This window comes from Sinohyriopsis cumingii, chromosome 15, assembly GCF_028554795.1.
Source record: "Sinohyriopsis cumingii isolate HCF-2022 chromosome 15, ASM2855479v2, whole genome shotgun sequence".
NCBI lineage: Eukaryota > Metazoa > Mollusca > Bivalvia > Unionida > Unionidae > Sinohyriopsis > Sinohyriopsis cumingii.
Window position 1 is genome coordinate 56,491,655 of NC_142975.1, and position 18,960 is coordinate 56,510,614.

Consider the following 18,960-nt stretch of genomic DNA (forward strand, 5'->3'; position numbering starts at 1 on the left):
TGTCAGACAATGTGGGGATGGATAAGAACATGCCCCATTCACTTTCCTTTTGATCCTTACTAACCTTTAACATAAAGGTGTGGTAACAGTTATCCTTTGTTAAGTGACGTGAGCGGTAACCTTTGTCAACTCAAGTTTCAGGTCTGTGGCTGGTCATGGTAACCTTGCGCAAGAGTTAAACACTAACCCCATGACAATGTTTAGAGATAAAACACAAAGCTGCGGTAATATTCCCAAGACAGGTCGATTATAGCTTATACATGATTCTATAGCTGGGGTCTAGCAAACATGACACTCATTATAGTACTGAAGACTAGAAGATAACTGTCATTATGAAACCCTTGGTGTTATTAGAATAGATTTGTATGAATTCCATGGTGTGATTTGAATTGATTTGTATGAAGCCTATGGTGTAGTTCATATTAATTTGTATGAATTTCATGGTGTGAATTAAATTAATTTGTATGAATTTCATGGTGTGAATTAAACTGATTTGTATGAAACACATGGTGTGATTCAAATTGATTTTTATGGAATCCATGATGTGATTTGAATTAATTTGTGTCATTTGAAAGTTGTTGAAAATAAACCAAATTAATGATAAACGGGTAAAGTTTTAAGAGAAAGACATGCCATAACTCAGAAACCTTAATGGAAAAAATTCAAAATTAATCTTGACTGAGATAAGAAATGAAGCCAGAATATATAAACATTTATACAGATTCCATATTATCTAGAACACTGAATAAATACAACAAAACTTGTATTTAATATATTTTATTTCCTCGACCTTAAACAAATGCAAATTTTACTTTTAGCAAGAATTAAGGATTAACATGTGTAATAATTTACAATTTCACTGGAAATTTCCAGGTTTGATTCATGCCTTCTCAGATGTGATGGGTTGTGTGTGGGCATGCATCCATTAGTCTTGTACCAAAAAAGCATGTAATAAACGAGTCTTGAACCATAATACATGTCATAAACAAATCTTCTACCATAAAACATGTAAAAGGTCACAGTACTCCATTGCTGAGCATCTCTCATGTCTCAAAACAGACTGAAAAACTACCATATAAACTCGAGTTCAACGTCAAACAACATACTGGTAGACTCTGATCAGCCTTTATATAATGTCCCAGCCGATATGGGTCAGTGTTTACTCTACTGATCACTCTTATCAAACGGCATAGATCCAAATCTGCTGTGCATTATACGATGGCAGATCATGGTTTGTAAAAATTTCACTTTGACTCAATTTATAAACATGTAAATAAGGTATCAATTATACCTTAAAAACACAACCCATCCTTTCAAACCTCCCTGCTATTTCATTTGATTTTTGATGATGCAATAATCCACAGTAAATCCATTCATGAAAAGGAAGCCTCCATTGTAATGCTGATATCTGTAGAACATTGCCTCACTTCTGGGAGATTTTGTGGAGAAGACAAAATAATTTCTCAGATTATTAATTATGTTTACCTGATTTCTGCACTATTTTCATTACATACGTTCACAGTTCAGTTCATGCATAATGTCAGCCATTTTACTTTCTCTAGCTGTGGTATACACCTTATGTTGAGTTAACTCCCCATACAAATATATTGGCCTGTGCAAAAACTTACGATACTTAAACTTGTGATGCTTTCATTGTCATATGTTTTACATAAAAATGAATTAATAAATTTGATAAAACTGATACATGTACATAGTTGAAATTAGAGGAAATGCAATTATACCATTTGGTTAATGTACAAAACTTTTCTCCTTATAAAGATGGTAATTTTTGCATATTACAATATGCAAGTATATTTGAAAGACTAATCATATTCAAATCATACTTTCATAATTTTAATTGGTTTCATTAGGGAATACCCAATATAAAAAATAATGGGATAGGATGAGGACAACAGACATAAAAATACTTAAAATGTGGACAGAAGCCATGCATCTAAATTTCCCAAAAGTAAATATATGCCAATACATGACTTTGATATGTCCACAAATGTTTGTTTAACATCTTGGTAGAAAACTTGCAGGAAGTTGATATTACTACAGAAAAGATGCAGAATGTATGTACTAATTAACCCCAAAACATTTCCATGTCATCCCAATTATTTAATAAATATACATGATTGTCAATGCATAATACATCTGAAATAAGGATTTAATTCTGTTTGCTGATGAAACCATTGCAGTTAAGAAAATGATCATAAAACATAAGAAATATGAGTCTTTGAAAACCAATTAGGATTCCATACTTTTTTTGTTATTACATGTATGTATCCAATGCTAGTAAAAATAAAACAAATGATGTCAGCCAGACAGCTGTTTCATACATGTACATCATGCATGCATGAAGTCAATATTAAGAAAGTCTAAATACACTTAAGAAGGAATTTTTTTATGCACAACCATATTTTACCTCTTTGGACCATGTGAATAAACACCATTCCGTAACACTGGTACTTGACAGTAGGCAGGTTGGTTCATTTTAACAACACTTTTTCCACAGAAGAAATGGGAAAATATAGTTGGGTGAATAAAATGACATTTTGTTACAAGCATGACATAAAAATCCCTGATTTTATGTTTCAGATCTTTAAGATTAATAGATAAATATTTGTAAAAATTATAAAATTTACATTTGTTCAAACAAAAAGTGCTATGAAGTTAAAGCCAGGAAATATAGATTTTAAAAACACTGCTAACTAAACTTAGTTAGGAAATAAAAAAAATAGAAAATACTATTATAATGGCATGAAAATGTAATTAAAGCATAAATCTGCCTACAAAGTTGCTTTGTGCTAAATTGTGCAAACAAAATACAAAATGTAAAAATGTGTTTAAAAAGATAGTAGCAAACAATTTCTGAGCATAAAAATACAAAACCTGTTTAACATTGTGACTCCATGTCCGCTGATCATGAAAAGTGATGTTGGAGTTGTCATACTCCTGACCTATTATCAAAATATTTGCCATTTCAGTGTTAACTATAAGAATTAACAAGAAGGAATAATTATAACCTAGGCTAACACATTCGCTTTCTATAACAATTCAAACTTATCCAAATGTCACCTTTATATAGCAGTGACTTTTTCTGAAGCAATTCATTTGCTGGATGGTTGGAAAAGTAGTCATTGCAGCAGAAATGGCAGTAGCCTTTTTCACCATTGTGACATGTATAGTTTGAAATTAAAGCTTTCTTTAAACAAAAAATATCATATTTGAGGAGAGATACACATCAGATCCTTTTTCATTAGGGTCATGGGTAACTCAATACTTAAAAGGTTTTCTATAAAGGCAAGCAAATCTTTGATTTATGTGTTTCTAAAAACAGCTATATAAAACTTCTTTTGGTTCTCTATTCATCACAGGTCTCTCACATAAGCTGACTTTCTTTTGACCTGGGTGAGTTGAGCAACTGACTAACCCTGATACAGTCTGAAGTGTGAACAGTTTTTAGTCTGATTTATACAAGGTGGCACAGTCCAATGTAAGTTGCCAATTAGTAGTAAAATTATTATTTTGTTATGGACTGCACAAAATAAAGATCAGTGATTTTATTGAAGAGTCAGATATGATTTGATTTATGGACTGAATTAAAGTGAGCAGGATACAGTGGTCTTGTGTGGATCATAACCTTGGGAGAGAACAACATATGTACATACATAACATGTATAATGTACATATTGTATAACATACTGCATTATAATGATAAATAGTACACATAAGAAAAGCTGTTTATAAGCTGTAATAATTAAAAAATGATAATGATAATCAATACATGGCATCTGCCTAACATCCATATTTGAAAGGTGAACATGTGTACAGAATTAACATGTATACAATGGCCAGTTTTGCCTTTTCCCACAGGCGGCCACTACTGACAGGTTTGAGTGTTTAAAACTTGACATGTTGTGCTCAAGTACATCTTTATTTTAATCTCTTCATTATCTTTAAAGAAAATGAGTCCATAAGCTAATGAATTTTGTTTTAGTATATTAGGAAAGGTAACTTTTATCTTCAGATACAGGTATAAACATGAACAATAACTGAAGTACAGAGCCAGTCTGAAGAAACAATTACTTCAAAATTAAAAATCAAAATAACTGGAAACCAAAAATTCAGCTATGATACAGTCCGAAAAGCAGAAATAGCAGACTGAATTCTGCCGTTGACTAAATACAAGAATAAACTTTGCATAAGTTAAATAAGAGTCCTTAGATGTGGATGAAAAAAAATGCCCTGGTTTGATAGCATTTTATTATGGAAAAATATTTGGCTACCTTCAAAACCATCTTTTATATACAAGTTCAAAGTGTGGACAGCATGAAGGACATGACAAGACCAAGGTAGAAAACACTGAAACAAATGTCTCCATTATAATTGCAGTCACTTTCATGTATAAAATTTCAAACCAAAGGACACTGGTATAGCAAATGAATGACAAAATCCTAAAAGTCCAAGTCATCCAAGAAGTATAATTGTTCTTTGTATTTAACAAATTTTTTAAAAATTAACAATGCAACTAAATTGAAGTTAATAAGGTTTTAGAAAGTTACTGAAAAGATGCCAGGACAGAGCATAAACTTTGTAATGCCATTATTTGTTTAAGACCTATATAAATATTGTATTAAACGTGCTCTGTTCACTAACTGCCATAATTCTGAGTCTGTAATAGATACAATAACCTTGACTCTCATATCCTACCTAGATATATTATAAAATAAATGTCAGGGACTTTCAAACTTGAACATTACTTTTCACAGTCAAGATACACCCAGCCTGTATGCAACCATACCATATTCAATTTATTATTTAACTGACAGGCCCTTTCTGGCTGACATGCCCTTTTTAACTGACAGGCCCTTTTTGACTGAAATGCCCTTTTTGACTGACAGGCTTTTTGGACGGATGCTCACTGCTACTCTTTTTATACATATGACTACAAACACACAAAAAACACCAATAAAATATGTGCATGAGCTTGTGCAAAATTTCACAATCAATGTTTTACCAATCCTGAAAATACATAGAACAACAGAATTCTTTCTTTTGTACAGAGTGGGCCTGGACATAAGAAAAAACCTTGTAAGAATTATGGTGAATTTCATTACAATGTCATTTGCTATTAAACTGTAATTCAAGAAAACATTCTATAACAAACAAAATTCTTACTTTATATTTTATAATTTCTGTAGATAAATGAAATAATTATAGGTTCCACAAAAAGGGAGATTCATGGATGTAATTATTTTTATTTTCTTTCTACTGATGTAAAATTATAATAAATTTAATAATGTGCCTGATGAATTATTCACATAGTATAAAATATTTTTGTTTTTGGTTTTTGGCAATTACTCATGAAAGAGCTTTTTACCAACTTAAAATTTCTTTTTATACTTCATCACAAGGGTTGATCCTTTTTAAAATATCATATTTGCCAGCCTATAAGTCGATGCAAAGTCCAAATTGAATCAGCAAATTTGGCAAATTTTCCACCCTTCATCCTTATATAAGTCGATGCTGAGTGTAAGACGAGGCCAGATCAACATATCAGATTGTGTTTTTCACTTCATTCCACACAGCATCATGAACTTCATCCTACCTGTAACTCAGTAACCTTTCCAGTCAGGATCATTAAATGTAATTAAAAGTACCTAATTTGTTTCACAAGAAATATTTTAGACTTATTATGTACTTTAAACTACACATAATGATGCTGACCTGAAAACTGAGTTACAGATAGGACAAAACTAGCGATGCTGTGTGGAATCAAATTATAATAACTTCCAGTTTCAGAAATAAGAAAAGTATCATTGTATGCTATTTCAGATTACGAGCAATAGGGAAATTGCATAATTAATACTAAAATGCATTTTCAAGGGGGGGTTGGGGAAGGGGAAGAGATACAGAGGGAAGGATGCAATTTATGTATTCCATCACATTTTTCTTTTTGCACTTCATGATCAATATAAAATATGAGAGAGAGAGAAAGTTCAGCTCTTCGTGGATATTTTTGGTTCTTTTTTTAAACTTTTGCGCCCGTGTTGCTGAAGTGAATAAGGTTTAGTTATATCCATATAGTCTCTATTAGGTTAATTCCCAAGAATGACCATTTTGCATGCTGTCTAATTTTCTTTCCAAGTATAATGACCTCTCCATTCTCAACAATTAAGATTTTGTTTAAAGTACATGTACTCTTCCTGTACATAGGTGGGAATTGTTTTTGATCTTTGCTCATGCTAGATGTACTTTAAATTGCTGTCGGTTCTGTCAGCAAGTTAAAAAATGTCACTGGCTGAGAAATTTACAATAGTAACCATCTGGCATTTCCTTTATCTGTATGGTGTGGTATTCCTAATACCCATGGATAGCCTCATTTTCCTACTGATATCCTCGCTAATCTGATTTGGTGAGCAGAATCATGACCTCAAACATGGGTTATCTTGGATTGACTAAATACAGCCATAGCATATTTAATTAGCATGTAAATACCACTACAGAGTCATGTGATTCTTTTAATAATGGAAGTGGAAACAAAAAATAGAAGGAATTGCTTAACTAGTCGCATTAATTGATAATGGAATATGGTACTGAACTTATACACATGTAAAAGCAGTCATCAAGTAAGTGAACAATACAGATTTACAATCATGAAGACATCTCTGTCTGTTTGTCTGTCTGTCTGTCTGTCTGTCTGTCTGTCTCTCAATGGGGCATACCGATTATTTTATCATTAGGTGCAAGAAGAAAAATGTGATGGAATATGTCTTTGTCATGGTTATTCATCTTCTAACTTGTAAATTCTAATGCACATAGATGCAATTAAATTTATACAATGTATATTACAAACAACATACATTACAAGCACATGCTGCTTTAGTGCAATTACATCTGATCTCTGTTAATTTTTAATACTGACGATCATATAATTGTTTAAAATACTCAATGTGGGATCCTATATTTGTTTATACACGATCTCTTCCCCAAAATGAAATATTTTTTACACATTATTTTTTGTATTCTTGGAGAATTAATTTTCCATACGAAAAATATGATAAATCAATTCAGATGACATAATCCATATATAAATCGAGTCGGAGTATAAGATGACGCTAAGATTTTCTGGTAAAAAAAAGTATTGTCTTATATGCCGGCAAATACGGTAGTTGTTGGCTTTCAAATTCACTGTTACATCCTGAATGAAACATGCATGATGAATGCACTTCTATGAAGTAACAAAAAATGGTGATAATTATATACCTTCATTAGTTACTACAAAAAATTTAAACAAATGTTACTATTTGTACAAACTGAAAAAACATCTCAACATTAGCATGTTAGTAATGTCTAGTACACTCAACACACGGTAAATCAAAAGATGAGACAATAATAAAAGTTTTTGGAACTAAAAAAGCTCTGGAACAAAAAAATAAAATTTCACATCATTGCAAAACATCCTTGCACACATTGTATTTTACTCTGTCATGTCATCAAACAAGGCTACTAAACATACTGACATTGGTAACAGGCCATAACAGTTTACATTTTAACATAAGCTTTTTTATAATGAAACAAATTTTCGTCATTTTAATTCCTGTAACAGGATTTTAATGCAGGTGATGTCACAAATTTTGTAGAACAGGTCTTGAATCAATTAGTTATGCGCTACAAGTCTGGATCCATACTATTTATTCAGAGCTCTTGTTCATTGCAGGAATGGTTCAGTTTTTTTCTTTCTTCAGAATTCTTGTTCATTACAGGAATGGTTCAATGTTATTTCTTTCAGAGTTCTTGTTCATTACAAGAATGGTTCAATGTTATTTTTTCAGAGTTCTTGTTCATTACAGGAATGGTTCAATGTTACATTTTCAGAGTTCTTGTTCATTACAGGAATGGTTCAATGCTGATTTCAAGGGCTGCACATGGCTGAGTTAGATCAAACCCTGTAACAATCTCTGGATGAAGGACACCCAAATAGCCAACGGTCTGACCAAGAGCAATAACCTCTGCACACCTCCCAGGGAAGAAAGTGGGATCTGTAAGAAAACAAAAGTCTGGATGATACCAATGTCATGACTTTAATGCTGGTGAATAATACTCATAAAATCTGGTTGAGGTCTTAACAACATAATTGCTAATGTTGGTGTATATTTTATTTCAGTGTCTGTAACTTATAGTCTACTTTTTTTGCTATCGATGTTGTTGTTTCTATTAATAACTTCACTTACTATCCGAGGCTCTGAGATAGTATCCAGCATCGTCTTTGCGAGGTGGAATTTCTAACAACTGCATGATCCTGTCCAACAAACCATGGATTATCTCAAAACCAGATGTCTTGTTGTAATTCACTGCACAAACATGACGTTCATTGCAGGCACCAGTATCTAAAAAATGCAATTTGCATATGCTAAGTATTAACAATTATCAAGATAGGTATTAACATGCAAAAAGGTTGACAGAAAAATTTCAATTATAATGATTTTATTAAGACAGATGGTTATCCCACTTAATTAATGATGAATGAATTTGACTCCTCAGTCCCAACAAATAAGATCATGTGAATAAACAAGAAATTCATGCAATGCTATGTATAGCCTTCTTTGCCACCACAACATACTGTACACACACATTGTGTTTTATGGATTGCCCACTCAGTCCGGTGGGCATGTACAAAGGGGCATGGGATTAATTGCCCACTGTGAGTAGTGGAAGTCCACACTGTCTGGTGGATTTCGTACCCATTCAAGTGGATATCCATTCAATCTAGTGGAAGTCCATAATGGATTTTATTGCAGCTGTAGTGAGTTTTATGGCACATGTCCCTGGTTCTATTGTATTCTCTCCATGAGTTGACACATTACATAACCGTGACGCATAAACCCAACCATATCAGATGTCAATTTTGTACCTTTACCTATATAAATGCTACCATGGTAACATTTCTTGTTATGATTATCAGTGGCCTAGCTAGGGATACTTAAAGATGAAAGGACATAACATAAAAGAAATGAGGTTTTAAATTTCATCAGAATCTTTCCACCCTGTCAATAATGTAGCATACAACAGAAGAAATAGCAAGATTTTACACTTAATAAACTGTTTGGCAGCAAGCAGTAATTTTGATGTTCTTTCTCAAGAAATAATATTTCATAAAGTGTTTTGTGTGCTGGTTAATAATTTGTAATAGTTTCGCTTTCATTTCCATACTATTTCCAAGACCCACTTTGAAGAAATTAATGAAAGAAGCAATACATATAAAATTCAAAAAGAGATTTTTTAAGGCATGGAATTTGTACACTGTATTGGCCATTCCACTCTGTCAGTGGCCATTCCACTCTGTCAGTGGCCATTCATGTTGTGAACAATGTGATTTTGATGAATAAAGATATTTATTTCCTCACCTTTTTCATGACATCACCAGGCACTGGCTTAAGGAGTATTTTACTTTAAAATTAGCCACAATGCAAGTTGCTGTAGCTTTCTGCATCCAGTCAATATCAGTCAGTCTGGATGGTAACACACATTTACAAGCTAGTGTAGCTTTCTGCATCCAGTCAACATCAATCAGTCTGGATGGTTCACACATGTACAAGCTAGTGTTAAAAGTCATGCTGGTTTCAAGATGTACATTAACTATTGAAAAAAAATAACAACACAAAACAACACACCTTAAAACTAAAAAGAGGTAAGCTTTAAAAAGAAAAGAAAAAATTTGAACTGAGAAGCACATCTGATGCTAAGGTCTCAAATTATTGCATGAAACTGGTCTCTGGCATCATATTATATTTTCTGATTAGAGACAAGCCATTAACCTTAATTTTGAAAAAGGTTTAATGGCCTTGATGCATGCCTAAATACATTTATCCACTGACTGATTATTTGAGAGGATGATTAATTTTTTCAATGCACTAAGCATTGAAGTCAGCTTTCTATAAGTGACTGTTCTTGCAATAAACAGTGATTGTTATGAAAAAGGTAACTGTCATCATTTTTTTCATGAATCTATGATCAATCACTAACTGAAGAATTACATTTTTACTCTGCTGCTAGGCTTGTTAACAATGGCTAATCAGGAATGCGTTGAGCTTCGATGTTATTCTTTAGCACCAATGTTTTGAAAGAAACATTAATGAATGCAAATCTTTTATGTTGAATTGTAAAAACAAATTTTGAACTTATAATATGGACTGAGAACATGGTTGTGGTACTTGTGCTTTTCTTATTTTTCTTGTTATCTATAATGCTGCACCTGGTCATAATTAACATTGCGAGCTTAAAGCTCCAGAAATGTAATGTACTGAAAGATGAATGAATGAGATCATGCAATGTGATAAACATACAGCAAGAAAATAGGACATAGAGGATCTCAAATGGGTAATGATTTACTATTGAATTTATGAAACAAGTCGAATAATGTCCAGCTTTTGGAATCCTTGGCTTGCAAGAGCTTGACATTATTAAATGAGTTTGATAAATATAATATTAAACCATTGCCCATTTGAGATTGTTTTATCACATAGTGTTTATTTCATTGGAAATTATTTAGATAGAAAGAAAAACAAATAATTTCATTCATTCTGACAGATGCTGCATCTTTCATTTGTTGCGCATAAAAAATAGTCCCAAAAAAAGTTGAACTAGTATTATCATTTGAAAGCAGATTATACTTTTCTTACAAACTTAACGTCAAAGAACAAGCATCCTTCCAAATAAACAGAACATTTTACACAGACAAAGTCATTTTTCAACACTGAATGACCAATGAGTGTGATGTCGCATTGTTTGATGTAGTACCTGTTACAGTCCATGCTTACATGACCTATGATGTCACTTTCACAACTAAACATTACATTGTTGCAATGTTCATTTGAAATGAAGGTTTACTGGATGCAGAAATTCCCATATTTACTGTAGGGTATTTGTGACCGGATATTTGCAGTACTTGACTTGGAATAGAATAATATAGAATATGTAAACAAATGTCATATTGAATTCAAATCACATCATATATTCACCATGTAATATGCAGTGGTTGGATAAACTTCTGTCAGTTTGGATACTGGCTTATGTCCACATTCTTCTGTGAACAGAGGTGAGTTTCTTTACTTCTATAAGTTAACATTTAAACCATGCTTGTATATAGGGTGGATTCCATGCTACAGGTTTACTACCCCACCCTCTACCCCATCACCACAAACCTGCTCTCAACTCAGCAATACTCTCTTAGTTTTACTTCTTGTTGTTGTTATTGTTCTTGTCTTGGGGTTTTATCAATTGTACATGTTATGATATGTTATACATGACGTAACAAGCCCCCATTTGTGGTAAATTGGCCACATTCAGACAGATGAGACCATTTTTTCCCAATTCCTTTTGTGACTCAAATCAAAAAATGGTCACCAAAATGTTCATTGAAAACAAACAGAAGGTGGGATTAAAAATGCTTTTTTTCTGCAATCTTAGCAAATCAGTAACAAGAATACTGCACAACAATTTCATGGACTTATTTGGACCAATTAGTTCAATCACATAAAGTGATATGTTCACATGTTATAATATCAATTATATGAAACTGCACACATTGTAGGCAAAATGAACCGACTATGTGATAAAAAAGAATAGTAAATGAGATCAGACAAATGCTAGAAGATACAGAGTAAAATTGGGTAAAAGAGTATAAAATGAGATCAGGCAAATCCTAGATATACAGAGTAAAATTAGGTAAAAGAGTATAAAATGAGATCAGGTAAATCCTAGAAGATACAGAGTAAAAACCAGGTAAAAGAGTATAAAATGAGATCAGACAAATGCTAGAAGATACAGAGTAAAACTGGGTAAAAGAGTATAAAATGAGATCAGGCCAATCCTAGAAGATACAGAGTAAAACTGAGTAAAAGAGTATAAAATGAGATCAGACAAATCCTAGAAGATACAGAGTAAAATTGGGTAAAAGAGTATAAAATGAGATCAGGTAAATCCTAGAAGATACAGAGTAAAAACCAGGTAAAAGAATATAAAATGAGATCAGACAAATACTAGAAGATACAGAGTAAAATTGGGTAAAAGAGTATAAAATGAGATCAGACAAATCCTAGAAGATACAACAGTAACATTTTCTTCATATGGGCCATAGCCAAACATAAACGTCAAGAAGCTGTCTACATCTTCTGACACCAACACATATATATGCCAACCCTGATGCAGACAATGCTGGAGTCGTAACATAAGCTCTCATGTACTTTCTACATTTGAGCTAAGAAGCAAACAAATAAACAAAAATAAAATAAACTTTGCAGGTGTCGTGGTGTTAATCATTAATAAGCTTGAATAGCCATCTGAGAAGAGCTGGAGTTTTACCTAGCTGTTAAGTTGGATGCCTTTTGCAAGCATAAAAATAAGGAAACATCTAATCAGTGGCATTAGATGAAGATAAAAGAGTAACAGCATGCTATACATATTTTATTTCCAGCTTGTCATGACAAATGTTACCTGTCTCTGGATCTTTGTGGACAATATCTGAAATTTCAAACAGCTGTAATGGTAGAGGCATGTTCTTGTTGGAATGTATGGTCTTCATGACACCAGGCAAAAGAGTGGTCCTTGCAACCTGAAGAAAATAAATACATGCTTCTTTACTTGAGTTGACAAGATGGGAAATTCTATCCCACAGGATAGGATTTGTGCCAGGGACAACTTTTGTCAAGTCCTGGACACAAATCTTGTTCCCAAGTGTTAGATTCCTCAAATCCTGTCTACATACAGCAACAAGCATCTTTCCATACAGTATATGGCCAAAAAATAACACACAACTTTCCATACAGAGAGTGGCCCACTTTAAGCACACAGCTTTCATACAGCGAATGGCCTATGTACATGTAACATGTAACATCATGAAAGTAATGTCATGAGGAGCATGTGACCTATTCTACTACAAGCCAGTATGATTAACTGATTCTTTCCCATGTATATCTAGGCCAAATGATAAAATCTAATCCAAGTGAATAAGAAGTATGTTAGGGACAGTGGATAAGAATTGTGTCAGGGACAGTGAATAAGAATCATGTTAGGGACAGTGGATAAAAATCATGTCAGGGAGCATGGGTAAGAATTGTGTCAGAGACAGTGGATAAGAATCATGTCTGGGTCAGTGGATAAGAATTGTGTCAGGGACAGTGGATAAGAATTGTGTCAGGGACAGTGGATAAGAATTGTGTCAGGGACAGTGAATAAGAATCATGTCAGGGACAGTGGATAAAAATCATGTCAGGGAGCATGGGTAAGAATTGTGTCAGAGACAGTGGATAAGAATCATGTCTGGGTCAGTTAATATGAATTGTGAAAGATACAGTGGATAAGAATCATATATGGGACAGTGGATAAGAATTGTGACAAGAACAGTAGATAATAATCATGTCATGGACAGTGGATAAGAATAGTGTCAGGGCTATTGGATAAGAATCATGTTATGGACAGTGAATATAAATTGTGTCATGGACAGTGGATAAGAATTGAGTTAGGGAGAGGGGATAAGAATTGTGACAAAAACAGTGGATAATAATCATGTCAGGGACAGCAGATAAGAATCATGTCAGGGACATTGGATAAGAATTGTGTCATGGACAGTAGATAAGAATAGTGTCAGGGCTATTGGATAAGAATCATGTTATGGACAGTGAATATGAATTGTGTCATGGGCAGTGGATAAGAATTCTCTTAGAGACAGTGGATAAGCATCATGTCAAGGATAGTGAATAAGAATTACGTCAAGGACATTAGAACAGAGTTGTGTCATGGACAGTGGATAAGAAATCTCTTAGGGACAGTGGATAAGAATCATGTCAGAGACAGTGACTAATAATCTTGTTAGGAACAGTGGATAAGAACTGTGTCATGGACAGTGGATAAGAATAGTTTCAGGGCTATTGGATAAGAATCGTGTTAGGGACAGCGAATATGAATTGTGTCATGGACAGTGGATAAGAACTGAGTCAGGGACAGTGGATAAGAATTCTGTCTGAGACAGTGGATAAGGATCATGTCAGGGACATTGGATAAGAATTATGTCATGAACAGTGGATAAGAATAGTGTCAGGGCTATTGGATAAGAATCATGTTATGGACAGTGAATATGAATTGTGTCATGGGCAGTGAATAAGATTTCTCTTAGGGACACTGGATAAGCATCATGTCAAGGATAGTGAATAAGAATCATGTCAGGGACATTGGATAAGAATTCTAAGACAGTGGATAAGGATCATGAAAGGGACAGTGGATAAAGAACATGTCAAGTACATTGGATAAGAATCATGTTATGGACAGTGATATGAATTGTGTCAGGGACAGTGGATAAGATTAGAGTCAGGGAAAGTGGATAAGAATCATGTCATGGACAGTGGATGAGAATAGTGTCAGGGCTATTGGATAAGAATCATGTTATGGACAGTGAATATGAATTGTGTCATGGGCAGTGGATAAGAATTCTCTTAGTAACAGTGGATAAGAATCATGTCAAGGATAGTGAATAAGAATTACGTCAGGGACATTGGATAAGAATTGTGTCATGGACAGTGGAAAAGAATTCTCTTAGGGACAGTGGATAAGAATCATGTCAGAGATAGTGACTAATAATCTTGTTAGGGACAGTGGATAAGAACAGTTTCAGAGACAGTGGATAAGATTAGTGTCAGGGACAGTGGATAAGAATCATGTCAGGGACAGTGGATAAGAACAGTGTTAGTGACAGTGGATAAGAACAGTGCAGGGACAGTGGACAAGATTAGAGTCAAGGAAAGTGGATAAGAATCATGTCAGGGACAGTGGATAAAAATAGTGTTAGTGACAGTGGATAAGAACAGTGCAGGGACAGTGGATGAGATTAGAGTCAAGGAAAGTGGATAAGAATCATGTCAGGGACAATGGATAAGAATAGTGCAGGGACAGTGGATAAGATTAAAGTCAGGGAAAGTGGATAAGAATCATGTCAGGGACTGTGGATAAGAATAGTGTCAGGAGCAGTGGATAAGAATAGTGTCAGGGACAGTGGATAAGAATAGTGTCAGGGGCAGTGGATAAGGATCATGTCAGGGGCAGTGGATAAAAATCATGTCAGAGACAGTGGATATGAATAGTGTTAGTGGCAGTGGATTAGAATAATGTCAGGGTCAGTGGATAAGAATCATGTCAGGGACAGTGGTTAAGAATAGTGTCAGGGACATTGGATAAGGATCATGGTAGGAACAGTGGACATGAATTGAGTCATGGACAGTAGATAAGATTGTGTCAGGGACAGTGGATAAGATTCATGTCAGGGAATGTGGATAAGAACCATGGCATGAAGAGTGGACAAGAATCATGTCAGAGACTGTCCACTGTGGATAAGAATTGTGTTGTGGACATTGGATCAGAATCATGTCAGGGAGAGTGGACAAGAATAATGTCAGGGGCAGTGAACAATAATCATGCCAGAGACATTGGATAAAAATGATGCCAGGGACATTGGATAAAAATGATGTCAGTGAATAAGAACCCAAGGACAGTGGATAAGAACCTTGACAATGAAAGTGGATAAGGATCATATTAAGAACAGTGGATAAGAATCATGTCAGGGAGAGTGGATAAGAATAGTGTCAGGGGCATTGGATAAGAATTATGTCAGGGACCATGGAAATATGAATTGTGTCATGGACAGTGGATAAGAATTGTGTCAGGGACAGTGGACAAGAATCATGTCAGGGACTGGAAAAGAACCATGTCAGGGATAGTGGATAAGAATCATGTCAAAGACACTGGATAAAGATCATGTTGAGGAGAGTGAATAAGAATCATGTCAGAGACAGTGAATAAGAATCATGCAGGGACAGTGGATAAGGATCATGTCTGGGAAAATGGATAAGAATTGTGTCAGGGAGATTGGATAAGAACCATGATAGGGAGAATGGATAAGAATCATGTCAGGGACAGGGAATAAGAATCATGTCAGAGACAGTGGATATGAATTATGTCAGGGACATTGGATAAGAATTGTATAAGGGAGAGTGGATTAGAATCATGTCAGGGACAGTGGATAAGAATCATGTCAGGGACAGTGGATAAGAATCTTGTCAGGGACAGTGGATATGAATCATGTCAGGGACATTGGATAAGAATTGTATCAGGGAGAGTGGATTAGAATCATGTTAGGGAGAGTGGATAAGATTTGTGTCAGGGACAGTGGATAAGAGTAATGTCAGGGCAGTGAATAAGGATCATGTTAGGGACAGTAGATAAGAATCATGACAGGGAGAGTGGATAAGAACAATGTCAGGGAGAGTGGATATGAATAGTGTCAGGGATAGTGGATAAAAATAATATCAGGGACAGTGGATAAGAATAGTGTCAGGGACAGTGGATAAGAAGTGTGTCAGGGACATTGGATAAGAATAGTGTCAGGGACAGTGGATAAGAATCATGTCAAGGACAGTGGATAAGAATCATGTCAGGGACATTGGATAAGAATTGTGTCAGGGACACTGGATATGAATAGTGTCAGAGACAGTGGATAAGAATTGTGTCATGGAAAGTGGATATGAATAGTGTCAGGGACAGTGGATAAGAATCATGTCAGGGACAGTTGATAAGAATTGTGTCAGGGACATTGGATAAGAACAGTGTCAGGGACAGTGGATATGAACCATGACAGGGACAGTGGATAAGAATTGTGTCAGGGACAGTGGATAAGAATCATGTCAGGGACATTGGATAAGAATTGTATCAGGGACAGTGGATTAGAATCATGTCAGGGACAGTGGATAAGAAATGTATCAGGGACAGTGGATTAGAATCATGTTAGGGAGAGTGGATAAGAATTCTGTCATGGACAGTGGATAAAAATTGTGTCAGGCACAGTGGATAAGAATTATGTCATGGACAGTGGATAAGAATTCTGTCATGGATAGTGGATAAAAATCATGTCAGGAACAGTGGATAAGAATCATGTCATGGACAGTGGATAAAAATTGTGTCAGGGACAGTGGATAAAAATTGTGTCAGAGAGAGTGGATAAATATTGTGTCATGGACAGTGGATAAAAAAACATGTCAGGGACAAGATCTTGCCACCATGTATCCACATGTGTAGTAGATTCTATTAACAACAATCACACTCTTCATTTTTCAGTGAAAACAATGCGGATTACAAGATGTTTTAGTGTGCAAAATTTTAACATTTAAATATTTACACTGATTATGTTTTGTGAATTATATCACAAGAGAGATGTGAACATATCAACTCAAAGATAAGACAGATTTATCTTGTTAAGGTAAAATTCAAGATTTATCAAGTGCAGGGTAAATTTTAAGACATTCCTGAACAATCAGTATGGAATCATGTCCAGTTAGTAAGAATACATATCCAATTAGAAATGAATCACCTCCAATTAGTAAGAAATCACGTACAATAGGCATGATGCACCCTCCCACATGTCACAAATTTGACTAATGGAGATAGAAGTAATTGTTGTGGTTCAGTGATTAACATGCTGGACGTTTGACTGAATTGGTTCAAAAGTTTGTCATGTTTGTAATTATCTGATTCATTGATTTAAAATGATGTGATGTAATGGTAAAAAAAATCCATGATGTATTTGTTTACCTGAAATTCTAGCGTTTTGGGATTAGCTATATGAACTGCCTTCGTGTCTTCCAGCTTGGTTCTCAATTTTGTGCTTACATCTTCTCTTGAGCACTTCAAGAAAAAAAAAGGAGAAGAATGTGCAATTTCCTTTAAAAGGTAAATAATGCATCACCACTTTTGGGGAAGATTTTATGTTCTACTTGGCAGTTTCCAATGTGCACCAGAGGAATATACAATATATGCATAATGGATATGTGTCATGTAAAGTTGAAAATTTGCCTTCAAAATAACTTTTATAAATATGCTGAACTTTACGAAAGTTGCTTTTGTTTTTGTAAGTAATGTATTCACAGAAGAAGAATGCCCTGTTGGCTTCTCTTTTACAATATGAATTTCCTGATCTAAACATAAAACTTTATCAGGTCTGATGGATAGATGGAAAATTGGACAGCCTAGGATAAAAAGATATGCCCCATCCAAAATTTGTCGTATGGTATAGCACACTGAACTTCATCTCTTATCTGGGATAAATGACATTTTGATCACTTTGATCAACCGGACTTTTTTTTATACAAACTACTGAATTTGGGAGCAAAATCTGATGTAAATTTACCATTGTGCACAGATTGTTAAAAAAAGTTTTAAATTTCAAACAAGAAGTAAACACTGTCTGGATGAAAGAGAGACATTTGATGATACTATGGATTTTCAATTGCATTGTCCAATATTGATCCAGTTGCTGTCTACTGTTATGAATTGTGACTGACAATGTTCTATCCTGCTAACATGCAACTTACTATCAGTCATACAACAAGTGCTAGTACCAGGACATTTGAATGAATATCATAAAATTATCAATTAGTATTATTCTTAATAAGATATACATTTTATCACATTTTCTTTCCAAACAAAATTTCTCAGTACATTGCAAATAACAATATTCAACAAAATTACTATAAATGAAAATGTCAGTAATACCTACTGGTGACAACAATTTCATCCATAAATTACCAATGACATAAGTTTTGTCAAGTAAAGTTTGTGTTTTAGTTCAACCCTTTAATTTGGTAAAATCATCATAAGTGCAATATACCCTCTTGTATTCAAACATGAAAATTTCAATCCACCATCACATCTATATCTGCAATTGTTTCTGTGAGAACCTAATTAAGGGCTGAGTATTTTTTATCTCTGAAGCATATATTATATTGTTGCACTCAATTAAAAGCCAACTTGCTTTGTATTATAACATTCTGTCTTTTTGTATGAAACCAAAAAATGGGGATGGAATAATCAATTAGGTTAAAAAGCATGTGATTTCTACCTATGTAAGAACTA

General features: G+C 34.2%; 1 protein-coding gene across 3 annotated transcripts in view; it reads right to left on the reverse strand.

The window, feature by feature from the left end:
- Positions 1–761: 761 nt before the first annotated feature.
- Positions 762–18,960, reverse strand: part of LOC149781843 (phenylalanine--tRNA ligase beta subunit-like) — an 82,334-nt gene continuing 64,135 nt past the window's right edge. For 2 of the 3 annotated variants that reach the window (XM_089936030.1, XM_089936031.1), the window contains exons 16-19: positions 17,641–17,733; positions 12,502–12,619; positions 8,241–8,396; positions 762–8,048 (exon numbers count right to left, since the gene is read on the reverse strand). In XM_089936030.1, the coding sequence (XP_089792156.1) occupies positions 7,897–8,048; positions 8,241–8,396; positions 12,502–12,619; positions 17,641–17,733 (519 nt within the window). In that variant the 3' untranslated portion in view covers positions 762–7,896. The remainder of the gene's footprint in view (positions 8,049–8,240; positions 8,397–12,501; positions 12,620–17,640; positions 17,734–18,960) is intronic. The other variant, XR_016414801.1, reaches the window with a different exon arrangement.